General features: G+C 33.4%; 1 protein-coding gene across 4 annotated transcripts in view; it reads right to left on the reverse strand.

Moving 5' to 3' along the window:
• The window catches only part of Usp25 (ubiquitin specific peptidase 25), a 127474-nt gene that overhangs the window by 70002 nt on the left and 33818 nt on the right, over positions 1-23654 (reverse strand). For 3 of the 4 annotated variants that reach the window (XM_020159807.2, XM_074072881.1, XM_074072879.1), the window contains exons 4-6: positions 19862-19985; positions 7655-7817; positions 3123-3209 (exon numbers count right to left, since the gene is read on the reverse strand). In XM_020159807.2, coding sequence (XP_020015396.2) covers positions 3123-3209; positions 7655-7817; positions 19862-19985 — 374 coding nt within the window. The remainder of the gene's footprint in view (positions 1-3122; positions 3210-7654; positions 7818-19861; positions 19986-23654) is intronic. The other variant, XM_074072880.1, reaches the window with a different exon arrangement.

Below are 23654 nucleotides of genomic sequence, written 5' to 3' on the forward strand. Positions count from 1 at the left end.
TGTTCTTTTTTGCTCAGTATCTCTCCCTAGAAGCTCAACAATTTTATTAATCTTCTCAAGAGCTAGCTTTTACTTCATTTACTTTCTGTTGGTTCTCTGGTGTCTAATTCAGTGATTTCTATTCTATATTATTATTTCCTTTCTTATGCACTAGCAGTCATGTTTCTCTCTAATTTCTTGACATGTAAGCTGTTGTCATTAATTTGAAACTATTCTTCTTTTTTAGTAAGATGTTTGGTTCCACTAGATGATTTTCTACTAATCATTATTTTCTCTCTCATTTTGGTAGGTCATGTTATAATTTTCATTCATAATATTCTAAAATTCTCCTATTTTTTTTGTTTCTTAGGATATTTAGAGATGTATTATTTAGTTTCTACCTGTCTTGGGATTTTCTAGATACCTTGTTATTGCTGGTTTCTAACAACTCCATTGTAGTCAGAAAACATATTTTGCAAACACTGAGCCCACTGAATTCTTTAAAATGTATTACAACTTGTAAATCTAGTCCCTGCCACCTCATCATAATTAAATGCAGAAATTCCACAATGCTGGTATTATTATTTTTGTAAGCTTCAAAATTTCTTCAGTGTAGTACTCAAATAAACACATTACATTCTTTCATGATTATCACTTCCATATAGGGGAAAATACTTACTTAGAAATATTTGTCCTAAATCAAGACTTTAAAGTGATCTAAGCTAATGTTTAATAAAGCTTGAGCTATTCATATGGTGATTTCCACTAAATATGAGGTTATGTATCTGTTTTCTCAAAATCTAATTTTTTTACCATTAGTATATAACACTTTAAGCCAAAGAGTATCTATGTGGGGGTGGAGGGAAAGGGTATGATTGGGATCTGAATCTATCATTTTTCTACTAACCTCACAATTTTCTTAGACAGTAAACTTATAAACAGTTCAAGTAAGTATGGGTGTGTAAAAATTAGTTTCAATTTCTAGCAGAAATAATCAAGTCTATCTAAAACTCAAACTAATTTCAAGACACTGCTTCTCTTACTTCATGTGCACATAATATTTGTGGCAAGTTTTAATTGTAACAAAAAGATATCTTGCTTAGCAGCAAATACAAATGGCATCTCTGTGAACTGATTAAACTGATTCCAAGTGTATTCTGTTACTTAGCACATTAGTTTTTAAGCTCAATGTAACAGTAAACATCTCATGAACTGGATGTAAGTTCACTATTATATAATAAGTAGAATAAGTTACATTGACACCTTTTTAAAAAACTGTGACTTTTATCACCTCAAGTGAGTGTAACACATATCAATGACTGATTATCTGTAATTACCATGTTTGCTTCAAAGACATCAAGTTACAGTGTGTGTTGCTGTCACCAAGCCAAATTAAAGAGTAACTTCAATTGTGGAACAATCTTACATAAAGTTGCACTGTTCTTCTAAATAAGTGTCTTTTAAAGAAGGAAAGTGAGAAATTATTTTAACTCCCTTAGCCAAAGGGACATCTGGACATGCTATACCATTTCACTACAAGAAAGAAACTTCTCTAAAAAGGTGCTGGTTATACATTTCTGTGGTATGTATCATATGTAAACAGATATGATGATTACTTTTTTTTTTATGTGAACAGAGGAGAAAGACTTTATTTTCTACCAGAAATATTGAAGTGCTAACATTTTTTTTTTATTATTCATATGTACATACAAGGCTTGGGTCATTTCTCCCCCTGCCCCTACCCACTCCCTTACTTTTTGAGTAAGACGACAAAACGAACTTGGTTTTATTAAACTGTGAAAAACAAACTAAAGCTCTGTAAAATAATAAAATCAGAAAATAAAAGGTCAACAGGACATGTATGATTCTAAATAATGTTCAACAAAGTATACATATCATTCAACTGAGAAATGAAAAAGGAGAACTATTGATATTAACAACTTGTGACCAAGGGAAGCAATGGTGCAAAAATTTCATATAAAAACTGCAAAGAGTGAAGGTTTTTTGCTTTATTTCTCAGGATGCTTGAGAACTGTTAGGTGGTCTTGGTTCCCTTTTAAATATGAGTTGCTTTTCAGCCTGACAGTTAACAGTTCAGAGTTTATAGCCTGAAAAGTTGGTTATCAATCAGGTTATATTCCCTCCATCGTGCATTAAAAATTTTCCACATATTTAAAAAAAATGGTTTTAAAAACTAAACACTAAAAGGAAAAGATAATTTAATAATTTTTAATAATTTATCATTACAACAACAGGTCACACAAAGTTCAGCACTTTACTGAAACCTAAAATGTTACCTTCCTTGTCTTTACAGCCATTACACTTTAGGGCTACAGTAGGCTCTTCATGGCAAGACCGCTAAAGCCCTGCAACTCAAGCCTCAGCTCCACAGTCAAGGCTTTTTTCATTAAGTCTCAATGTATGTGTGCAAACCACTCCTGTTTTTTAAAAAGTATTTCTTAAATTTATTATGTAACTAGTAATAGCTGATACCTATTATTTACTACATACCAGGTACTTTAAAACGCTTTGTATGTTTTTTCTCATTTAATCCCCTCAGAAATGCTATGAAATAATTACTGTTATTATCTGTACTTCACAGATAAGAAACTGCAGAAAAAGTCAAGTGAGTTGCTCTGGGTTCACAGACAGAAACAGGCAATCAGGTCCTGGAGTAGTCTATGTTCTCTTACTTTTTACTGTATAACAACATCAACTTCCAAAACAGAAGGTAAAGATTTGTACTACAAAGATACCAGAAAAAAAATTTATATTTTCAATATTTCCTGTGGATAAATAATTGAAAATTTTGATTTCCACAATTTTTCACAAGTCAATTGAGGAAAGCCTTAAAATTAAGTGCAAACAGTAACCTAAACAAAGTTTATTAAAATTTTAACAGTCCTTAAAGGTGGGGATCCCAAACTGACATGAAAAATTGTCATATTAATATAACACTTGGGTGAAGAAAAATTCTTATTTGAAATATAATGACAAAAGATGATACTGTAACAGAGATTAATGAGTTGACATTCAAACTCTAACAGTTTCAGATCTGATGAACCAATTAAATGGCCTCAATTTACAGATGAGAGAATATAAAAAGCATAGATACTTGGTTTTAAAATCCTTTATAATTTTACCTTTTGGTTTCGGGGCAAATCTTGAACATTTGATGGAGGCTTATAATTCAGAACTAATCTTCTAAATTCCAAAAGATTGAATAATGACTGAAAAAGAACAATAATTTAAGATACCTAAGAGAAAATTCTAGTAAAAGAATTGTGAAAGTCACCATTTTCAGAGATTGAACAAATACACAACTTATACACAGAAATGTTGCAACTAGTGCAAGAAGGGCTATTTCAAATTTATATTTTGATATACAGTTCTTTTTTTAAAAAATTTTATTCATTTATTCACATGTGCATCCATTATTTGGGCCATTTCTCCCCTGTCCCCTCCCTCTCCTCCCTCCCCTCTCACTTCCAGGCAGAATCTGTTCTGCCCTTATCTCTAATTTTGTTGAAAAGAAGACATAAGCATAATAAGGAAGACAAAGTGTTTTTTAAAAAGCATACTATACATATTATTAAAAGCTGTTTCTTTATGTTACTATGTTGTTAACAAGTAGTTTTCTCAAAATAAAATAAAAGGTTCACATTGCAGTTAAGAACTTTTTAGACATGTCTACTGTGAATTACAAGAAAAATCAAGTACAGGTAAGTTTGTTCACCAGATACTAGGTGAGAGAGACATAAAGAAATTTCACTCTCCCTAGGCCCAAGAAAACAGAGAGCCCAGAAGACAGATACATAATTCTAACAACAGAAATGAGACTCCAAGGTACAGTAATGCTAACTATACAGCAGAATGAGAATGGATGAAGGATGCTCATGAAAAGACTTCCTAGAGGGATGGGCATTTTTCTGTCATTTTTATTGGTAGGGATCAAACTCAGGGCCTGGCACTTGGTAGGCAAGTGCTCTAAACCCCCAGCCCCAGGAAAGTATGTTTTAAATGGTAATAATAAACATTTTTTTAAATGAAATAAAATACAAAGGGAAATATCAGAATGCATCATAGTAACTTCAGTCTTTTTTATAAAATTTGTAGTATGGAATTTTATAAAATTTTACATACATGTATATATGTTTTACAGTGTGAGGTGTATTTCTTTTTTGGGTCACAGTTTACAAACTTGAAAATTACTCAGTAGGAAACAATAATGTATTATATTTCATAAAAGATCACTTAGCTTTTTTAAAAGATGATAAAGAGAGCTCCAAAAACCAATGAGCTAACAAGGTTTTTCTCAGTAGTCAGGTACTGAGATAACTGGCTCACTACTTATAAATAAATGGTGCCAGATAAATAAATGGATTAAAGACCTAAATTTTGAAAGTCAAACCAGTTTATGATAACTTTAAAAAAATATTTTGGTTGTCCTAATCTGGAGGGATTAAATCAAACATTTTGAACACACAAAATAATCAATGTATCCATTTATTTTATTTCTTTGAGAGAAGCCTGCTCTCAAATTCCTGAGGGCAAGGGATCCAAGCAGCCAAGACTGTAGGTGTGCATCAGTACACCCGGCTCATTTATTCATACATTTAATAGATATTTATGAAGTAACCACTACATATAAGACACTATGAAGACAAATAAAAGGAAATTAAAATACATATACACATACACATACATACACACAAATACATTTGTGGGGATTATAATCTTGTATTTGCAGGTCAAAGCAGTAACAGTAAATGTTATAAATCAGAAAGGATTTGAATACAATTACAGTAGGCCATGATCAAAACCTTAGAAAAGAGGTAACATTTTAAAGTCAGAAGAGGGGAAAAGAGTTTAGGGAAAGAAAAAGTAAGAATAGTAAGGAAATTAGAAGAGAAAAAGGTGCAGTGAAAGCCAGGGATTTCAAACATGCCTGTGTTTCAGAATAACTTGTGAAGCTTTAAAAAATACCAATGTCAGGAATCTTCCAATAAAGATTTAAAAGTACCAGGGAAGATTACGATGTATGTCAATGAATTCTTGGCAAATTTCAAGGAGGACAACATTGGCAGTAATGCCACATTCCAATAGGTAAGGGCATCAAAATGACCTTTGGTTATGGCAACTGAGAAATCACCTTTTCAGTAAAGTGACAGAGGAAAAGTATTTCCAATAAGAATTAGAGAAATGGAATATAAGTACAGGAACAAAGAATCGACTATTCTCACAAAGAATTTCAAAAGAAGAGAATATAGGCAAATTAGGAGAATAGCCAGTCCTACATTTACGCTCTGAGCTACTGCTAAATTTCCTCTGATCTGCGTATTCCAGTAAAAAATTATTTCAGCATTGGCTTAACTGAAAATTGGTTTAGAGTCATTTTTGAAGATTTTTACTATGTATAGAATTCAAGGTGGCCAATCAGTTTTTTCCACTAATTAAAAGACACTGTTTGGTTTCTGGTAAAAAGTCAGATGACAATATTTTTGCTGCTTTACAGAGGTGATGTGATATGTTTCTCCACGTAGATACTTCGATAATTTTCTCTCTGCCTACAATGTATTTGTCTTATTTCAGTGTGTGTTGGTGTTATATTCTTTATGTTTATACTTTTGATTACTATTCTTCCTGAATCTTTGGCTTCATCTCTCAAGTTTGGAAAATTCTTAGTCATCATTTCTTCAAATACTGCCTTTGCACTAGTCCCTCACCATCTGGAACTACAAATCTAAGTATGTCGGTGCCGCTCACTGTGTCTAACCTATCTCTTACATGTACTTATCTTCCTGGCTTTACTCTGAAACTATTCTTCATACCAATTGTCCAGCTGACTAATTCTCTTTCCAGTGACGTCTAATATGCTCAATATATCCAGGACTTTTAAAATTTCACGTATCACATTTTCCATTCTAAAATTTCCATTCTGCTTTGTTTTCTCTCAAAATTCTTAACCTTGCTTTTAATTCCTTGAACATATTAATTAGTTATTGTAACAATGTTCTGATTTCTCTGTAGGTATATTTCCATTTTGCTTTTAATTTTCACGTACATCTTATGTTATTTGGGATGGTTGAGTGCTAGATGCTGTATATAAATTTAAAATTATAGATGTTATGTTTTAACAGAGAATTTACATTTGCTTCTGGCTGGAAGCTAGACTGTGGTCACTTACAGTCCTAGGTCATGATAACCTGATCACCTCTGGGATGATCTGAACCACAGCCTACTTTCAGTCCTCAGTTCATTCTAGCTCTAACCTTTTAGAATTGTAACTGGAGTCTAAGGTGATTACTAGGGCTCCAGTTCTGTGAATAAACTTAGCTTATCTTCTCAGCCACTCAGTTACCCACTTCTAGAAATTCCTCAAAGATCAAATCAGCTCACAATGTCCTACTGGGTCACTATAATATCTACAAAATTGTGGAAAATCTAAATGCTGGATACTGACTTTTAAATTTGATCTATCAGTGTTGGGAGATGAAAACAACAGCTTTGAATAGATGAAATAACAGAGCCAGTCCCTTATCTATCTCAGCAGGAAGGCCCCATCACTTAGAAAAATAAAAGTAAGAGAAGAACAAGGTGGGGAAAGATGCTTTTAAGAAGCAGATCATGAGGATGAAGTTTAAGGCAAAGGACTGCTGTTTTGACTCTAAGTCTTTTAATGCTATGGGATTTTTCTTTTCTCTTTGAACTATGGACACTTTTATTTGATCAAAATTGGAGACAAAGCAAACAATGTGAATAAACATTTGAAGTGCTATCTGAAATTTACCGACAATTTCCAGCATATTTTCCAATAGCCTCACTTAATACTTCGGGTACTCCCTACATCATTAGGGTGACAGAAGCATTTTAAGTCTTGAATTCCACCATAAATCATACATGCCCTTTTTGGTTCATTCAACCAGTCATTTATTTAATAACTTAACAGACTACTGGAATGTACCAGACACTACTGCATATTAACAGTAACTCAGATGACTCTATATCCTCAGGATGCTTGTACTTCAGCAGACCTATACATATTCTGCCTGACCTTTTACGGAGGTGTAGAGGAGTAGCACTGGGGCTTCAACTCAGGGCTTTGCACTTGTTACTAGGCAAGCACAATAACTCTTGGGCCACATCTCCTGCCTTTTTGCTTTAGTTTATTTTTCAGACAGTGTCTCACGCTATTTGCCCAGGCTGGCCTCAGACTATGATCCTCCTACTCAGGCCCTGCAGCACAGCTCAATTACAGCTGTGTCCCACCATTCCCAGCTTGTGTGTTGAGATGGGATCTCACTAATTCTTTGTCTGGGCTGGCCTCTAACCACAATCCTCCCAGTCTCCACCTCCAGAGTAGATTGGATTATAATACCTTTCTAAATTTTCAGGAAAACTGATTTACTAAAAATATCTTCTTTCCACCTCAAGAGAAATTTCTAACCCCAGGGAAGGATGAGAAATTAATTTCAAATAAGTGAAAGATATAAGTAGTGCTCTAATGTTCGAATTCCATAGTGCGATTGAAGAGCAGAAAGGGGCACCTAAACTACTTTATTAGGCAAGAGAATATGAAAACCTTCCACTACTTAAAGTGTGTAAGTTAAAAGAAACACCAACCCAACCCACTGCTATCATGCCCACCAAATAAGAGCTAAATAAAGATCCTTACCTGAATAACAGCACTAAACCAGCAAGTGTTGCCAACATTCTTTAGTCCAACAGGAGCCTTGTCCTGTCGTTTTCTATCATAAGGGTTTCGAGAATCCCTCCAAACGTCTGTGGGTGTCCTCTTCAGGCATGCTTTGTTTTCTGCTATGCTGGCCTCAAGAACTCTTATGCAATGGAAAGACAATGATTGAAGAATTAGGTGTCATATGCAAGTATTACTGTACTCTTAAGCAATAGTACACCATAAACTTTAAGGATTTTCAGTACCTAAGCCCTGGATGTATATGGAGATCAGTTAATGCTAACTTTAGCAAGTACAGGGTTAGTCCTCTTTACAAGCATGGCAGTGGCAATGCCAACATCAAGAGAAGTGGAGCACTTTTTCCTAAGAAAATTTCAAACACTAATTAGAGGTTTAGTACCAGGAATATAGGACCTATATAAATTTTTTGAAAAAAAAAGAACAAAACCAAAACACTGTTTTAAAGTAGATATTTACAACAAAGCATGACTTCTATAACAATTACTTCGAATCATCTGATCATGAATTTCCTCTTCTATTATAAATAGCTAAGTAAGATAAATTCTTGAGTTCCTTTTAGTTTTAGAGATCAATGACGCTAAGACAGTTAAATCATAGTTCTTTGCTCACTTGTTTAAAGGGCAAAACCTAATGAAATATCTACCTATCAGCATAACAAAAGACTACAATCATTTATAATCATCACTAGAAAAACATAATTTCCACATACAAACTAGCCCAAGCATTTTGCCTAATCAAGAACACTCCGAGTAACACCAAAAAAATTAAAAAGTAGAAAAAAGAAAAGAAATGGTTTAGTATTCTTAATAAGCATAAATGATATTCAGGTGCCTTAAGCCATTTTATGTTATTACAACAATCTCAGAAAGAATGAGTTTATACAGCTTTTTAGCTTCTCCAGAAAAATCTCATTCATGCTATATCATCTTTACCCTAAAGATTTTGCCCTAGTAGATTAATGTCAAAATAAAATTGTGAACACAGTGAGTGACAAAGATTATTAATTCAAAATATGTTAATTCATAAAAAGTAAACTCATTTATTTAACAAACAGGTTACATTTCCATCACATTTAAAAGTCCTCCAACATTAGCATAATCCCTCTTCGCCCCCCAAAAATCAACTCTCACACACAACCCTAAGCCCTAGACTTTTTTCACTAAAAGACATTATAACTTATTAGAAGGTATTTAGTTAGATAAACTGAGGAAGAAGAAAATCAGATACATCAAGAACATCCCGCATTATAAAAACGCAAGTTTTTAAGGACACAAGGGAAAGGTAAATCAAAGAGCCAACTTGAAAGATAAGTTGCAGTCAAGTTGTCCAGTTTACTAGTAAAATACATAATTTATTTTATACCAATAATGATCAACCAGAACAAACTGAATTTGTACAAGGAAACTAGTTTCTCCTCAAAAGAGAAAAATTAATTCACAGTATACAAAATAATTGTAATATAAATGACTACTGTATACAGAGAGTATATTTAACTTTTTCATTGACTTTTGTAAATCAGTGTTTCCATTTGGGGCTTTTTTGTAATGGATATATGTATTTATAAATATAGATAAATTTATTTCTATCTTGGTAAACAGAAGTGAAAGAACTAAAAAATGCAATAAGTTCTGGGAATGGTAGAAATATTACTATAAACATTAAAGACTAATTAGTTCAGTAACTGTACAAAAGATAGAAGAGAGGCCCAGCAATTGAGTAGCATTGGTAGACATATATAATAACCACTTAAAAGAAGATTAAGTGAATAACCACTTAAAAGAAGATTAAGTTGAAAAGAAGTACAACTAATGCTGAATTTCCTAGTAGATGAACAACTGCCATTACATTTTAACTACAAATAATAATAAAGTATTAACACCAAAAGGCCAAATCACACATGTCATAATGAACAGACAGTGGTTCACATACACATTACTTATGGAAAATTTGAGGACATAATTCCTATGCAAAACACCAAATCTGCAAAACTGATAGATGAATCACAGCAGTAATAACAAAATGTTACTCAGCAAGATAACACTGCATGTAACAAGGTCTCTGTTTCCCACAAAGGTGAACAACCCAACCCAAATCTACAACCTAGACTGCCCTCTGATAATATATTTCTTTTTATACTACATCTAGTCATATTACTAAACCCCAGGGAGTTTTTGAAAAATGTTTAAAATAGTCAATTCCCTCATCACCTATTCTGCCCCTCTCCAACAACAACAAAAAGTTTCTGGATTTGCATGTTAATAATAATAAGCATACTAGCATAATGAGAGAATGAAACATTTTCATATCCCTTGCCTACTCACGATACTTTCTAGGACCAAGTAGCTTGCCCAAACTGTTTGCTCTACTACTCCGTAAGGAAAGCTGGAAGGGAAAGGAATTTAGTGATAAACCAAGATGCCACCTTCCCAGCAATCTTGTATACCCTGCTTTAAAGTGGTCAAATTAGGTGCAAGCCCCAGGACCTATCTGATAAGAGCTGCAGAGGTGCTTATAATAACTTCTTTCTCTTCAAAGTCACATAAGATTCAAAAATGAAATAATACAATTTCCTATACCATATTTATATCTGGTATATATGCATTAAATATTAATATAAACATATATTAATACATCAATACAGCTCAATTCAATCCTATGGTTAAGTATTAATATTTATTACAACAAAAGTATGAATTTTAAAGAAATAGGTTTAATATAATACTCTCAACTGTACCATAGTAGAATTAAGAGGCGGAAAGTCAGTAGATGAAAAAGAAAAGGCCTAACATTATGAACTCCTTGGTTAAGTTAGAAAGCTTCTTTGTTTTGTATATCACAAAGCCTTTACACTGTGCCCCAGCAGGTTTTCTCCTACAACTTCCTGCTGGCTCCCAAAGGACTTTATCAGCACATTTATCATTGCACCAAGTGTTTATTAATCAACCAGTATCTCTCATCGGCACTTGGAAGGCAGAATTAGGGGTTTGTTTCAATCCTAAACCATACATGATAAATAGTAAGGGAAAAATCAGTTTTTGAAGTAAATGGACTGTTAGGATATTAGATGTTGCCACTTGGATTTTATTTTGTTTTTATCAAAAGCCATACTGGTAGCCCAGATAGTACTATTATTTCCAAGCCTTGTCTTCTTCTATATTCCAGGACTGGTACCATAAATGCAAACTTTTTATAAAGCAAAGCACAAAATAAGAGTTCCTTCTCCCGATCCTTACAGTGATATTACCAAGGTTTTGTAGCACAACTATGCAATACTTATACTTCAGGTATTAGACTGACAATGAAGAGAATGTAAACACTGAAAAATTTCAGAGAGCTCATAAATAATTTATAAAAAAATTCACGTGCTAAGAGACAACCTTATGAGCTGCAAATCAAAAGCCAGCCCCCACTATACATCACCTGCTCTTTTATCTTTTCAACAACGGTCAGGAATTCAGTTTTCAGTAATATTAAAAAGACAACAAAACATTTTTCTCTTTTCCTTCCACACACTATTCTGGATGTTTAAAGAATTTAGTATGATAAACATTCACCTTCCCACAAAAATTTCATTATACAGTTTGGAGGGGGGCATTTGTTTTGTATTACTGCTATCTCAATTACATACAGTAGTAATCCTGAAAATATTATTCCCTCATCTGAGGAAGCATTATATTCACTGAAAGACATGCATATCATTTAAAGTATATATACTCACTAAAGAAAAAGAAAAATGAAAAGGAAGGAATCATCTGTTGATTTCTCAAAAAAAAAAAAAAAACATCAAATGGTATGTTTGGGATCACACTAAATTCATAAGCCAATTTCAGAAGAAATGGTCTGTTTTTGTTTAGTTTAGTTTTATTTTTTATTATCACATTATTGTTGTACTGAGGATACATTGTGACATTTACAAAATATATCATACTGGAATTCATCCACTCCATCATTCTCCTTAATTCCCTTTCCCCCATTCCTAGAATAGTTTCAACAGGTGTCATTTTTCCATTTTCATACATGAGTACATAATATTTCTACCATATTCACCCTTCTACACCATTTCCTTATACTCTTCCCCTTCCCAATGGTGCCAACCCCTAGCTAGGACATTTTACTTTCCTGTTCTATGTTTTTGGAAAAAGGGATTTTTATTTGTTTAAGATAGCTACACAGAGAGATTCCTTGTGACATTTCCATATATACATATATATATATATATATATATATATATATATATATGTATGTATGTGTTGTCACTCAAATTGGTTCATGTCTTCTATTTTTCTCCATTCTACCTTCAGTCCCCCTTCTTATGGTGATTTCCACCAGTTTAAAAATTCTACATTCATTCTTGTACAAAAGTACATAAACCATACCCATCTTCTAAACTTCCTTTTTTACCCTCCCTCTTCCATTAGTGACCTCCCCATAGAGTGATCTGTTTTTCATAATATTGCTTGTAATTGTATTGGATCTATATTTCATATATGAGAGAAAACATGCAGACTTTGGCTTTCTCAACCTGACTAACTTCACTTATGAAGATGTTCTCCAGTTCCATCCATTTACTTGCAAAGGACAAAATTTCATTCTTCTTTACTGTTGGATAAAACTCCATTGTATATAATTACATTTTCCTTATCTATTCATCAGCAGCAGGCATTGTGGCTCTTTCCATAGCTTAGCTATTGAGAATGACGCTTCAATAAGCATGGGTACGTGCGGGTGTCTGTATAGTAACTTGACTTACATTCCTTTGGATACATCCTTAGGACTGCTATTGTTGGATCATACAGCAAGAACTGCCTTGATTTTCAACATTTGGTGTTCCAATTAGTGAAACAGTATATATTTAAAAATAATTAAGCATATTTTAGTCAACGATAATATTACTTTCCCCATTTACCTATTTATTTTGGGGGAGGGCATGCTAGGGATCAAAACTAGGACCTCACACATGCTGGATAAGCACTCTATCACTGAACTATCCCAATCCAACAATTTCCTTCCTGAAAAGTGCCTCCACATTTCTTGCTAGATTTATTCCTGGTATGTAATCTTGTTTCATTATAAATGGTATCCTATTAAATTTTCACTTTTTTTCTTGTATATAGAAATATAACTTCTATATACTATCAATCAACTAAATGCATTCTTTTCTGTCAGTTCTTTATTGAGGGGTTATTTACACATAGTAAGATACATAAATCTTATACATAGAACTCAATGAAACTTTTTACAACATATACCTGCGGAACCACTATCCAGACCAATACTCTACAGAAAATTTACATTTACCCAGAATATACCCTTTTCATTCAATAGTATCCTATATATCTCCCAACTAGCCACTATTCTGAGTTCTATCTGTCCATAAACATCACATAAATGAAATCACATCACAGTTAATCTTTGTGGAGGGCTTCTTTCTGAAATGTTTCAAGGATTCCTCCACATTTTTGCAAGTACCAGAAAACATTTCCCACTAAACTGCTTTGAATCCCATTGTGTGAACATATCAGCACTGTTTACCACTCTTGCTCCATGGGTATTTGGTTACTTCTACGTTTTAATTATCAATAAAGCCACTATGCATTTATTTCTCATAGATCTATATTAAGAATGGAAATGCTGAGTTTTACCATAGTGTGTTTCTTTTTTCTGTGGTGTTGGGATTTGAACTCAGGGCTTTCCACTTGCTAGTTAGGTGCTCCACTGCTTGAGCCATGCTTCCAGCTCTTCTTGCTCTGGTTAATTTGGAGGTAGTGGCTCCCTTTTTGCCCAGGTAGTCCTGGACCAGGATCCTCTTATTTTACACTTCCTGATGTCATGGCTGGGATGGCAGGTGCATGCCACCAGGCCCAGATTTTTTTCATTGATACTGGGTCTTGAAAACTTTTTGTTCTGGCTATCTTGCAACCACAATCCTGACCTTAGCCCTCATGTAGCTTGGGATGACAGGCTAACACTACTACACCCAGTTACTGGTGCTTGAGATGGGATCTCATGAACTTTTGCTCCCACAGGCCTCAAACCATGATCTTCCTGATCTCACCTTCCCAAGTCCCCCTGTCTTTTTTTTTTTCCCTTGAGGTAGAATCTTGCTAATTTTGCCTCAGGCTAGTCTTAACCTGTAATCCTCCTGCACCACCTCTGACTAACTGTGATTACAGATACATGCAACCACACCCACACTAGCATAGTATATTTTGAAAGTCATTAAAACTTCCAGTTTTCCAAGTGGCCACACCATTTCACATTCCCCAGAATTTAACAGAGTTAAATTGCTCTATTTAATTTTAGCCATTGTGATGAACATATCATGGTACCTGTTCTTTAATCAGACCACTAGAAGCTAGCTTTGGATTGAGCTTCCACAGCCTGATCACCACTACCAGGGCAATCTACAATGACACCAACAGAAACATTCCACACTCATATAGTAAGTATAAATTAGGGAACTCTGCTTTTGATACAGAGGCTATCACTGTATGTGAGATGTGACTTCTGTCAAAAGCTGACTTGTGGTGAGGGAGGCCATACTGCATGAGGCATGGCTCTGCCTACTTCTGACATTACTGGGGCTATCAGTAGTGCCTATCTGTTGCTGTCACTTTCCAAATGTTGCACAAGCCTCATCAGTCAACTCCAACCACACTCTTGTGGCACTTGAAACTAATCCATTTCAACTTCTTTAGACCATATGAAATCTCATATGATGCATTTTTATTTTAAAAGCCACCCCAAAATAGCCTGATAGTATTCAATGGCTCTTCTACTCACTATCATCCCCAGGTATCTAGCACTACCAAGCAATGGAACACTTCTTAAAAATCAATTTGAAAAGATCAATTCTGGGGCCAGGAACAGTGGTTCACTTCTGTAATCCCAGCTACTCAGAAGACCAAGATCAGGATGATCATGATTTGATACCACCCCAGGCAAAAGTTTAGCAAGACCCATTCTCAACAAATAATCCAGGCAGTGGTGGCACATGCCTGTGATCCCAACCATGAGGAAGGAAAAGATAGGAGGATTACAAAACCAAAAACATGAGGCCCTACTCAAAAAATAACAAGCAAATAATGGCAGGATTTGGGGCACCTGTGTAGCCCTGAGTTCAAACCCCACAACCACAAAAAAGGGAAAAAGTTATTAATCTTGTCTCCCTCACTTACTCCTGTCCATACGTCTTCCTAAGGCAATTCCCCTTTCTAGCTGCTTCCTGGGTAATAATCAGAATGAGAAGAGTAGGAGTTACAACAACCTATTTTAAAAATTTAGAGTTCTACCCTGACTAAACCTGGACATGCTTCTTTCTTCTGCTAATGGTAACTATAGGCTCTCCTCGCTGGCAGACCTTCCAAGATGGCTTCCAGACAAACTTAATCTATGTCACACATGTGGACTCGCCTGCTCATTAGAATGAGCTTGGAGAGTGAATCTAAATCATTGTGTGGCTGGGTATGAGCTCACTCAATTCCTCTACAGTGACCATGTTAGACAATGTGGTAGGCACAATGGGTCCCTGTAAGTTTTATAAAAGTATATTTGTTCCTCTTGTATCTGGTCCTTCTAGATAAAAGGTAGGGTTCAAGTAGGGGATGAGTAGAGAGAGGAAGGTAAAATTGTAATAACTACTGCAAAAAGAAATTGATTTTGTAGCGATGGAAGCAGTAATGAAAATAAGAGGGATAGTAGTAATCTTTCTCTTTCAGAATTACCTTTGGAGTCTTCCACACAAAGGCAAGTGCCTTGGAGAAACTCCAATACTCCTTCACTGAGTATAGAATTCTGGCAGTTATTTTCTTTACATTCATTGAAAATCATTTCATTATTTTCAGCTGTCATTATAACTGTTTAAATTTTTGTCATTTGTCACTTTCACTGTCATAATTGTGAGGATAATCTCACTTTTTTTCTTTGAATACTTTTAAATTTTCTTAGTTACAGTCTGGAGTACCACTATAATAAATCTTTTGGTTTTGTTTTAGATTCCCTTATTGGGATTAATTATAAATTGTGAAGTTACAGATTATCTTTTCACTTCTGAAAAATTCTCAATGATTACCTCTTTAAATTTTGTCACAGGCCCATTCTCTCGTGCTGAAATACCAATTTAACATATATTAAACATATGCTATTTCATGACTATCAACATTTCTCCATATTTTCATGTTTAAATATATGTGTTTCAGGATGGACAACTTCTTACGATAATCCAGTCCTCTGATGTGGTCTTTAGCTGTTGCTAACCTGAAATTAAATCTATGTTCTGTTTTGGTCTTGCTTTACTTCATTCTAATTTTCAATTCCAAAAGATATTTTCAGTTGCCTTTCAATTGTGTTAGATCACATTTACAACTTTTTATTTCCTTTCAAAGCTAAAGTACAGTTGTAACAATCATAAAATCTGAACAAATGAGTTCATTTTAGTGCCTGTTCTATCTGCTGATTTTCACTCTTTTCCAGAAATGTTTGGTAATTATGACTGGTGGTGCTGTTAACGTTTCAAAAGTTATTGGTGGTAATCTTTAAGGTTTAGGATAAAGACAGCTTCCTAGTGAGAGAATGTATTTTTGATTCTGCCGGAGCCTAACAACAATAGAAATTTAACACAATTTAAAATAAAACTCCCGTACTGAGCTTTACTGCATCACTAAAGTGACACAAACTGTAGCTGCAAAATCACTTCACAGCTTCACAGGCACAAATTTCATCAGTGCCAAGAACATGTCTCAGACCTATGGCAATTATATCTATAGTGTTCTAGGGGTGAATAAGATTTATTTACCCTTATTGTGAATATGTCATTCTTTGATGTATTCTTTAATAAAAGAAAAAAATCTATTAAGGTTTCCAATCTTTTATTCACAATGGGCTTTGACTTCTTGCCCGCCCCATTCAAGGACATCAAAACTAAAGTTTGAGTGTATAGTCTTTAGAAAATAACTTTCAGTATTCTATACTTATTTGAGATCCTGCTTGTACTTCGATCTTGTCTTTATTTAACAAGTATATAGCACCTTTTAGTAACCTAGACCACCATTTCTTGAAACTGAAACAGTGGAGGTGTGCTCTTTGTAACAATTTTACCCAGAACTTAATCCTACTTTCTACCAAGCTACCTTAAATTCACTGCATGAGAGAAGCCCTTTTCAAAAGAAATATGCCATAAACAAGCCAGTCACAATGTAGTTTATTCACATATTTCAGCTACCCATATTCCACTGTGCCCTAGCAATGTGCCATGGCTTTGATGTGGTGTGCCCTCTAAAGAGTCCTGTGTTGGAAATTTGGATCTTAGAGTCGCAATGTTTAGAGATGACCAATTCCTTTAAGAGGTATGGTGTCATGGAGGTCCTTAGGTCATCAGAGGCATGTCCTCAAAAGAGACTTGGAACCCATCTCTTTCTCTCTCCAGCCTCCTGTCTATTGATGTGATCTATTTAAGAAATTTTACTATGAAACTTTTAGGTGCCTAAACATAGGAATCTAAGGAAAGTGATAGGATTTTTTCTCATCTACTTATACAGATTAATACAGTATTCTAAATATATGACTTAATATTAAAGTATTTCTACTGAAATACAATAGTCAAATGATTCTGGAACTGTATTTGGCAAGATTTTTCTATATAGACTTGTGTTATGGAGAAAAGGATAAAATTACTTTTCACTATGATATCTAAATTTCTTTTAAAAAACTGTATAATTTGCCTTTTAAAATTTAGAGTCTCAATTCTTAATAAAACCTATAAGAACAAATATATCTCTGCCAATGGTTAGCAAGAATTCTCAGATTTAACATTTTGAACTGAAAATTATTAAATCTATACACATCAAGAAAAAAAGAATTATATTTTGAAATAGCAAATTAACATGACTCTTACTTCTAGAGAATATAATTTTATAGCATATTATACTAGACCAAATCTCTGTAATGCTATATACAATGAAAATATTTACTAAATATTTTCTATTTAAAGAGCTTATTCAAATTTAAAAGCCCAAGAATGGATCTTTTTAATTTGCCAAAATTAATATCCAATACCATATATATCATGTATATTGATATGACTTACTATCAGGAATAGTCTTAATTCCTCACTTTAACATTTTACTATACACAGCTTTGTACCACATAATGGCAATGTGGTTGACAAGAGACTATACACAACAGAGGTCCCGCGAAACTGTAACAGGGATGAAAATGTCTTATTGCCGCCTGACCTCATAGCTTTTGGTCTGCTGTAACACAGCATTACCCATGTCTGTGCAGCAATGTTGGTATAAACACACCTACTGCATTGCTGGTCCTATAAAACTACAGAACATATAATTATGTATAATACATAGTAATTATAAACAGCAATGATACTTGCTTACTTACTTATACTATTTACTTTTATCATTACTTTAGAACATAATACTCCTACTTGGAAAAGTTTAATGCAAAATGGAACACCATGTTATGCCAGCAGCAATTTTGTGTCTCATGTTTCCTATTTTTCTTTATTTCATCAAGAGGCCACATCAAATTGTTAGCATAAACCATCTCAGTATATATAAGTATATTCTGGTGTTCACACAACAAGGAAATTGCCTAATGATGCATTTCTCAAGATCTACTCCATTATTAACCAGTATATAACTGCAATAAGCACATTTTAATTAAAAAATACAAGATACAGAACTATTGGTACTAATCTGGCATAAAGCTGCTAGTCTTATCCATATTCTTATGGTAATATAAATTCATATCAACAATATGTTCATGCACTTTAAAAAATATTTGTTATCACATGTACCTTCTATTTTATAGCATCTTTTTCACATACTAGGCATCTTAAAACATATTTCTCATCAAAGTTGAAGTACTCCTTAATTTATATAATTATTCAAAACAATTTTTCAAAATTATTTCAATTTAAAAAAGGCAAAGATTTATACAATGACCCTAAATATTTCAAAAAAAAGTCCAAAGATAGTCTATGAACTTTTTTACTTTCATTTAAAATTATCCGCATTAAACATTAGTCACAACTAAAGAAAGAACAATTAATTTTAAGTCTTTACATCTTAATGTAAATATGCCTCACATAGAATAGCTTCCAAAATAACATTTCAAGACAACAAATTATCCACTCAAAAAATTATGTCTTTAAAGGCATCCCCTATCATATAATAATCTCAGATTATTTAGCAAGAAATATACTATTAATATTATGCCAAGGGAAATTACCTAAAAAGGTTATACTACATTCTATTACTGTGTTACAGTATTTTTTTAATGGAATAATATGACCCATGTTAGCTGTATACCTTTGAAAAAATTTTTAACCTCTTGAAAACTAATCTCCAGTAAGATAGGTTTACCACTGCCTCTAAAATAGCTGTTAAGAGAATTAAAGTCAGTTAAAAATTTTAAAGTATTTCTAAAATAAGCATTGCCTACTTATAAAACCAAACTTACTTCATTCTTACGTGGATCAAATTGCATCAAACTAAAATGCTTCAGTTACTAAACTAAACAACACATTCTATCACACTTTTTGGAACCCTGACACTTCTTTTAGAAATATATGTATGTAGAAACATATTATCATACAAGAGGTCAGAGGTTGACAATCTAGAGCCCAAGGGGCACATCCAGCTCACCGCCTGTTTATATAAATCAAGTCAGGTGCATTATATTATATATAAGCTATAGCTTATATTATATATATATAAGCTATAGCTGCTTTTGCATGCCAACACCAGAATTGAGTGGTTGTGATAGAAACCAAATGGCCATCAAAACTAAAAATATTTACTAAATACCCTTTATAGCAAAAGTCTACTGACCCCTCCTATATATTAATGAAGCTAAACTGGACAGTGTAATCAAAAGGGATTACAGGAAGATAAAATTCAAAGATAAATTTAAATATCTACTTAAATTAAATGAGACATAATGTCATTCCAAAATCCTAAAAATCTATGCCACAATTGTAAACAGAACTGAAATATGGAAACTTTGATTACTTAAAACATAAAAACAATACAGAAGTATATACTAGTGATTTATTTAGACCAGTGTATATCTAATGCCTCTTAAAATTAAAGCCAATTATTATTTTTTATAAACATCATTTATATCTACTTTATAAAATTATATTTTTACCTGCTAATGGCTTGCTCCTCATCAGTTATTCCAGTCTCCCTGAATGCCCTGTTTGATTCCGCCAAACTCAAGGCGATTGCTCTCTGAAGATCATCTTTATCATCTCCAGTGAGATCAATCACATCTGAAAAGCAAAACTATCTTTCTCAAAATTCAGTCAAACAAAATGGAAAGTAAATCTTAGCATGGAGATTTTATACTCAATAAGCTTTTCCAAATCAAAGTCAGCACCAACTTGATTCTCGAACTCTTCTGTAAGAAAGGAGCCTATCTAAAAAGAACACAAATGCAAACACAGTTTTAATTTACTATTTCTGGTAACCTAATGTTCTCTTCTATAAAACATACCACAAACACTAAGAAATAATTTTCATTGCAGCAGAACCTCAGTACTTACTACGAAGTCTCTTTTAAGTCAATAAGCAGAAACATTGCTCAGAATGGTATATCAACACAATCAAACATTTCTAGTTATGCTTTCTTGAAGTTAACCCAATTACATATGTTAAATTCTGTTCACACTACACTGTATACATTGTCTGTTAAATTGTAATAAGCAATTGTGTTTTCAAAAATTTATGTTTTATAATTTTATTAAACATAGGTGTGTAGCTTTGTGTGCGTGCGCATGTTCAGGTCAAAATAATATGCCAAACTGTCAAAAATGGTTAGCTCTAATGAAAGAATTTATGGTAGGAAGTGAAAGGAATTTTCATTTTCTATTTTGTTCATTTATGTACCATATGTTACTTATAATATGCAATTATTTTTCCTTAAAGCAAGATTTTCATTTCACTAAAACAAAAACAAATTATTCATTCCTCCTTTAACAAAAGAAAGCCTTCAGGCTATAGGTATTAATTCTTTTTCCAAAGAATAAAAGCTATAAATATTAGCACCTTCAGTAAAACCACATTCCTTCAGTAAAACCACATTTTAATCCGATTTTTCAGTATGTACTGACCAATTTCCTTAATGCAAAAGATGCAAACGATAAATATTACCGTTATCGATTAAACAATGATAGGAATCAATGTGATGAAAAAGAGAATGAAGTATATATACCTGACACCTTTGTGTGGTTTAAATTATGTTCATTTGTATTTTGGACATGTCTTACATTCATTTTAATTATTTGTATTTTAACATGTTTAAAATTTATTTTTCTTTGTAATAACAGAATAGTAGAGGCTATCTTCATTTTAGTACCAAACTATTCTTTATATATAAATATATACATATACATATATACATAAACACAGAAAGAATAAACAATGAGAAAAAATAATGTATATTGATGGTTTCAAAAGTCTATTACTATCAGCTATATTTTTTCTACAAACAGTAATTTACAAGACTATTTAAAAATTTTAGAAAAGAATAGCTAACCACAGGTGCTGAGGTTTTTTGTTTTAATGTCCTTGAAGAATTAAAAAAAAAAAACCCTCACGAAAATATAGTAAATAGGGTCCACAAAGTTCAATAAAGTAAAAGATACAGCACAGTTCTACAGCAAAGTAACTGAAGTGATGAAACAGCTATCATAAGCCAGCAAGCCAAAGGTCTCATAAACCTGGCTGCAAGATCTAAATACACCCAGCTTGTAAGTGAGTGGGTGTAGCCACCCAGTTCAGATTAAATAATGATGAAGCTGAATTACAAAGGTAAGGAATGCATGAGAGCTAACTGGTATTTAGAATTTGGGTAAGTAAAGAGAGGATAATGAAGGGAGGAAAAAAAAAATTTGAAAAATCACAGAGAAGCAGAAAATCAGATTTTAGGGATATGACCAATCAGCCAGCCCTCGGAGTCTACTCTCATCCTTCTAGTTGTGTGTTCACCAACTACAGAAATTGGAGATTAAAAAAAAATTCTCTTCCCTATTCACACTTGCAGGTAAGGTTCTGAATAAAACTTAGGATATATCAATTAGGCAGAAGCAAAGGGGCAGTCATTATCCTGCTGCTTCTGTGTGCTTTCTTCTGCATGATTTCACAAGCATAGACTATTCCACAGTAGCATCCCAATATCCGGTTTCCAGCTCCAAGCATGTCAAGTGATAGCGCAGAAGTGGCAAACAGACTTGGTATTCCAAAGTCTAGGCAGGGCTCAGTGGAAGTTACCTAATCCAGGCGTTCAGTTGTCTAGGCCACCACTACAGAAATATTTTCCTGAACAGAGGAGTCCTAGAAGATGCCTTCCTGATTGTAGCAGAGGGAATAACTAAGCTGCCTGGATATTGCTGCAATGATCTGCAAGTCAATTCAGAAAGCTAGGCTAGATATCAAGTCTTTCCAGTGATTTTGTAAGAATCCAATCCCCTATATTAAATTCCTTGTTTAAAAATATCCACATAAGGAAGGAAATCTTTTCTTAACAACTAATGCTCAGTGTCACAAAATCATTTATGAGTAAAAACTCCATTCAAAGAGCAAAAAAGACTAATAAACTTTAACATAACTTGGTATGAAAACATAATTATTAATCACCAATGAATCACTGGTATAATTTGGGTTCACATTGCAACTAATCTTTAAGAAATGAGAAGTCATCAAGTTTTGGTATAGTCTTATAAAGCATACCCACCATTATTTGAATAGTCAGTCAAGATAGTCCTCCTTTTTCTCAACTTTCATATAGTTTAACCAAAATGACTTATTGCAACAGAACTGGACCTTCAGAACCAGATTCCAGATCCCATCTCTCTTTTCTAATATAGCAGATTTTAGAGATTTGCAACAATGTAAAACAACATACTCTTCTTTCTTTATATTGTTTCAGAAAATGTTGTTTACAAAAAAATATTATTTGTACAGACATAACAGACTGATATTTTAATGGGAATTAAGTATCCTAAACTTCCCTAAATTTTAAGTTCTATGTCAGAAAATATATGATTCTTTGTAGTCCTCAATATTTTTATGATAAAGGGATCCTGAAAGCAAGAGTGGAAATCACTGTTTATTCCATGTTCTAAAACATAAATTTTTTTTATAAAACAAGTCATAATTGAAGTTTTTCTCAGATTAAAAAAAAACTTTTGAATTAACTGGCAAAAGATAAACATCAGAAGATTATACATTCACAACAGGTATTTCTTCCTTTCTTCTTTGGAGTAAAAACATCAGAAGACCTGGCCCCATGATGTGTGCATGGCAATAACCACATAACAGTCAGAGTGTGGCAGCAGCAGTGGCTCTCTTTTGATAGAATGTTCACTTTCCTTCTTTGACCCACCTCCAACATTTCCTACTCTCTTACACTTGCATAGCTACACACATTCTTATCACCTATCTTGCCCTTGCATTATGCCAAATATTTAAAAACACGTGTACCGTGCCCTGGCATAAAAGGGTAAAACTGTTTGTAGTTACAAGAAGCATACTAAACGGTCCATTTACTGCAGTGTCTTCAGCATCTCAGTGCTTAAGATGTTGAACACACATGTACATCTATAACCCAGTTGGTAATTTGAGCCTGCAACCCTTGGTACGGAGGAATCAAAGTTCTTAATTACAGAAAAGTCAGTTGAGATCAAAGACTTCCAGTCCTTAACTGAAAAGTTCTGATTTTTTTTTGTTTTATGTAGTAGGAAGTTTCATTTATTATTTGTAATTGCACTGTAATTATAATAATTTTCTCTATGATGTTCCCAGTCTCCATAAAGCTTCTTCTTTCCACAGTACTTTAGAACAAGGATAATCCTCAAAGAAGATTATAACCTTATTCACCTGCCAAATTCTTACGATTTTAATTATCTTTTTTACTTAAAAAACTAGTAAGTAGCTGGGGG

This window comes from Castor canadensis, chromosome 5, assembly GCF_047511655.1.
Source record: "Castor canadensis chromosome 5, mCasCan1.hap1v2, whole genome shotgun sequence".
Classification (NCBI taxonomy): domain Eukaryota; kingdom Metazoa; phylum Chordata; class Mammalia; order Rodentia; family Castoridae; genus Castor; species Castor canadensis.